This window comes from Humulus lupulus, chromosome 2 (genome assembly GCF_963169125.1).
Source record: "Humulus lupulus chromosome 2, drHumLupu1.1, whole genome shotgun sequence".
NCBI classification, from domain to species: domain Eukaryota; kingdom Viridiplantae; phylum Streptophyta; class Magnoliopsida; order Rosales; family Cannabaceae; genus Humulus; species Humulus lupulus.
In genome coordinates, this window is record NC_084794.1 from 20,178,899 (window position 1) to 20,183,600 (window position 4,702).

The window sequence follows — 4,702 nt, forward strand, 5'->3', positions numbered from 1 at the left end:
CTGGGCGTCGTGGCCCTTGATGTAGGGCATCGCGACCCTTGCTTTAGGTTGTGCTGGGGGCCGCGGCCCAAGGTGTCAGGGCCGCAGCCCTTGGTCAGTTTTCACCGCGTTTGCGTATTTTGACCCCGGGAACATAGTTTTAGGCCTCGGAATTGTTCCTACTATTGGGATTAGTTTGGACTGATCTCCCAGAGGCTAGATATTGGTTTGGAAACCTATGATGTTCACTTTATTGATGGTATTCCTTATTTGGTTATGATTAGGTGACCGCTAAAGGACTTAAAGTCAGATCGTTCTCAAGGGTCATTCTTTTACTCATTCTAGCTCGAATCTGAGGTAAGAAAACAATGTAAGAAACTGCACCCCCAAATGAGACATGCATGGTTATATTTTGATGCATGTTGGATGGTTAAATGTGGACATTGATAGCACACTGAATGCTTAGCAAGCTTGCTCATTTGCATAAAGATATCATTAGGGCATGCCATGAATATTGACTATGAAACTGTTCAGAGCTTGAGTCTCTGTGTTTGTGCATGATCATTATTATGCTAGAAACTGTTAAGTAAGCATGATGAATGCCCATGTCTATATATTTGATCTATGATATATGCCTGGTAGCATTGCTTACTTGTGAATGGCACTGACTCAATAGTCAGGGCATTGACTCATAAGTCAAGGATGGTTTTAGCATGTTTAATGCAAGCCAACAAAGATTAGATCTAATCAACATCTGCATTGAATGACTCACATGAGCATTAATGCCAGACCGACCTCAAGTTTGATGAATATTAATAAGCGCTTGTCTAGCCCAAGGCTAGAAATCTAGAGCCAGAGCCGGAAAAGGCTAAGGTGACCCACAGGTCACATGGCTAAGAGGGTATGGGACCTCCAGAGCGTGGCTCATTAGTCACCTATCCAGAGCGTGGCTCATTAGTCACCTAACCAGAGTGTGACTCATCAGTCACCTGTCCAAAGTGTGTGGCTCATAAGCCACCTGTCCAAAGTGTGTGGCTCATAAGTCACCTGTCCAAAGTGTGTGGCTCATTAGTCACCTGTCCAAAGTGCGTGACTCATCAGTCACCTGTCCAAGGTGTGACTCATTAGTCACCTGTTCATCTGATGGCTAAAGACTTATCCAACAGTCACTCATCAGCTTAGAGTTATAAGCTCTGTGTGATGTAATTACATCGTCTGATATTGTTCACATGCAATATTGTGTTTTCTTGCTGAGCTTTGGCTCATGGGTGCTATGTGGTGTAGTTAAAGGGAAAGAAAAGCTCACCCAGCCTTGAGTGGAGAGCTGAGGCGACGCTGTGTACATATGCGGCCGCTTGACCACCACGGCCAAGGAGTTCTCAGAGGAACTAGGGGGTTTACCCTAATTTTGCCGCTTAGGTCGGCGGGTTGTAAATTTTGAATAGTAATGGCCATTTTGAGATGTAAATAACTTGTAAATGTTCTGATGGGCCCATGAAAAGTTTTTAATAAAATATATCCTTTCCTTTTTATTGATTTTCACCTTAACCTAATAATGACATTAGAAGCACGTTTTTAACCAAAGGACTCGGGCAACGAGTCAAATTTCCGGTTCACCGATCACCGTCGTGTGTCCCGGGGCTGCTGGGGCGTGACATCGGAGGTCGTGGAAGTAGACTCTTCCTCTAGCTCAGAGGGTAGGAAATTTTTTTACTGTGTTATTGTTAATAATTTTCTTTTGAGGAATGTGCATGTATCCTTAACGTATTTTTCATTCTTATTTTTAGGCGAGGAGATGGCAGAGAGGGGAGGACCTGACATCCGTTCGATGTTCCCAAGAGGGAAGCCAATTGAGGTTCCCCTCGTCAAGAGGCTTCGCCCTTCTTCTAAGAAAACGTCGCCCCCGGCTGCAACCACCTCTCATTCCTCGGCTAAGGGGAAAAGCTCGGGCCTAGGAGCTGCACCTACTGCCGGACCTACCGTGACATTTCCTCACTTTCCTCCCCCTCCTCCTCCTTCTCGGGAGCCGGTAGCACCGGTTGGTCCCCCAGCTCCGGCGGTGCTTGCCGCCACAGTCCGAATCACCGTCAACCCTCAGGATCTGGAGCTGATTCCAGACACTATCCGGGGGACCGTCTACGAGACGACGAACTACTCGGTGGAGCATTTCTACAAGGCCAAGCCCACCGATCTGAGGGCAATCGAGGAGAGGAACCCTGAGAACGTGATGGAATATTCTCTCGGGATGAACCTCACAGTAAGTACTTATTCCGACCACTTTTTACATCTTACTTTTCGGGAATGCATCTAACTGTTCCTTTGCTTTTTGCAGGTGGTCTTGGCCCTCCACCGCAACATCTCTCGGGCTAGGTCCAGGAATGAGGAGATTAAGGTTGAGCTGACCACGGCCCAAGCTGCTCTTGCCGCATCGGAGCAGAATGAGCAGACTGTCAGGGGTGGTGGCTCAAGCGAGTGAGCGGGAAGCAAAGTCTGCCCTCAATACTGCCCAAGCAGCCGAGCAGGAAGTGAAAGCTGCCCTTGTCGCAGCTTAGGCAGGTGAGCAGGAGGCGAGAGCTACTTCGGCAGCTCTCCAGGTCGAGCTTGAGGAGGCCAATGCAAAGCTGTTGGAAGCCGAGGCAGCTGTCCTAGAGGAGAAGGAAGCGTCGACCTTCTCCATGGAGAGTATGCTGTACCATTGCTGGGCCTTCAACTAAGACGGAAACTTCTCATTCATGGCCCTCGATGCATGGGGACATTACCTGGAGAAGTTCAAGGCTCGGCTATAGTCGAAGCTGCCGGCGGCGACTGAGACCGGGGAGACCTCTGCTGCCGGCAAGCAGGATGTTGAGGAGTTGATGTCCTCGGAGCGACTTGGGGGGGCTTAGGATTTTTCTATTTCATTTTTATCTTTTGTAATTATTTATTACGAGGTTTTTCTCCTCGAGACAAATTTATGATTTTAGTTATTTCATCATTTATTTTTCTTTTTAATATGATGTGTTTGGTAAAAACTTAGTTCGTGTTAGTTTATTGACTGTTTTTCTTTGAGACTGCAAAGCACTTCCAGTCAATTTTAATATAATGCCCCAAATTTCCTAATAAGGTTTAGGACCTTGATTAGGAGGCCGGGAGGGCCATAATTTATTTATTATAGTATTTAATGATTATATGCATGTTTACGTGAATTATACTATTATATGATGGTGAATGCATGCATATGGGCTCATATGTTAATTATGAGGGTATTTTGGTAATTTGGCCACTATGGGCGTAATTGTATATTTTGGGTGCATGATTGTGATTAATTAATATAGCCACATTATTAGGTGGATTGGCTCGAGCTATCGACATGAGACGATCATGTGATGTAAGTGTTCGGTCTAGTCATAACGGGTTTAAGTTCGGGGCTCGGGATGAGTCTCGGGGTAAATTTAATGATTAGAGCATTACCGGGAATTAAAGGGTAATGGGATATGATTTATTGGTATTTGGGAATATTGAGAATAGCGGGAATTGGAGAGCGTTAATTATAATTAACGAGATAGGCGAGAAAGGACGGTTTTACCCTCGGAAGCTTTTAGAGGGGTTTATTTGGCCTAAGGGCATTATGGTCTTTTGACCTTAAGGATTTATATCACCCTAAGGATATATATGACTTAAAGGCTGTAGAAAATATAGAACAAAAACAGGGGTTGTCTTCTCCCTTCCCGTACATCATTCTTCCCTTCATCCTTCTTTGGTGTTCTTGAGGCCATCTTGACGTTTTGAGCTAGGAAATCAAAGGTGGCAGCTAGGGGACTTGTTTCAATCATTATAGGGGATTCAAAACCGTGTTTGAGGTAAGTTCCAGCCACTAGGTTCATGGTATACTCTGTTTTGGGTTTGAACTTTCAGCTTTTGATTTTATGGTGAATAGTTGGAATTAATGGAAGTTTAATTGATGTTTTACTTGGGTTTTGATGTGGTTGAGTTGTTGATAATGTTTAGTGGTTAAATTGGGTGTTAGGTTGAGGTTTGGGACTGGTTTGAAGGCTTGGTTCCAAGGGAAAACGCAGGGGAGAGTTGGCTGGTGCGTGCTGGTTTCTTGGCTGATATGCGAAATGAGCCGCGGCCTGTCTATGGCGTGCCGCGGCCTGTGTTGGCTCTAAAGGTGAAAATGGCTCTGTCAGGAGGATGAGCCGCGGCCCATCAGGGCAGATTTGACCAAATTTGTGTTTTTAGCCTAGGGATGTCTACCATAGGCCTCAGGGTTGGTCCTAGTACCCGGTTAAGTGGGGAATGTTGTCCCGGAGGCTAGATATTGATTTGGGAACTTAAGTTGATCATTTTTATTAATGATACCTTATATTTGGTTATGACTAGGTGACCGCTAAAGGACTAAAAGTTGATCGTTCTCAAGGGTTGTTCTTTTAATCGTTCTAGCTCGACATTGAGGTAAGAAAACTGCACCCTGTGTAAATGTGACATGCATGGATATTATGATGCATGTTGGTTGATTACTGGGTATGACATGCGTGGTTATTATTGATGCATGTCTGTTGATTATTATGTATGACATGCATGGCTATTCTTGATGCATGTTGGTTGGTTATTAAACGTGACATGCATGGCTGATATTGATGCATGTTAGATTGTTGGATTTATTACATATGATGCATGAGAAACATGTGTTTGGGACATGCTTTATATACTGAGTATGATACTGTTCAGAGCTTGAGCCTCT

At 44.8% G+C, this 4,702-nt stretch overlaps 1 protein-coding gene across 1 annotated transcript; it reads left to right on the forward strand.

Moving 5' to 3' along the window:
* The first annotated feature begins 1,774 nt into the window (after positions 1-1,774).
* On the forward strand, positions 1,775-2,455 carry LOC133814005 (pectinesterase inhibitor 10-like). The gene is made up of 2 exons (XM_062247029.1): positions 1,775-2,236; positions 2,312-2,455. The coding sequence occupies exons 1-2, from the start codon at positions 1,775-1,777 to the stop codon at positions 2,453-2,455; spliced, it is 606 nt and encodes a 201-aa protein (XP_062103013.1).
* The last annotated feature ends 2,247 nt before the right edge of the window (positions 2,456-4,702 follow it).

Coding starts and splice junctions, on each gene's coding strand:
- LOC133814005 (XM_062247029.1), top strand. CDS start 1,775: ATGGCAGAGAGGGGAGGACCTGACATCCGTTCGATGTTCCCAAGAGGG. Junction 2,237..2,311: donor CTCTCGGGATGAACCTCACA/GTAAGTACTTAT, acceptor TGCTTTTTGCAG/GTGGTCTTGGCCCTCCACCG.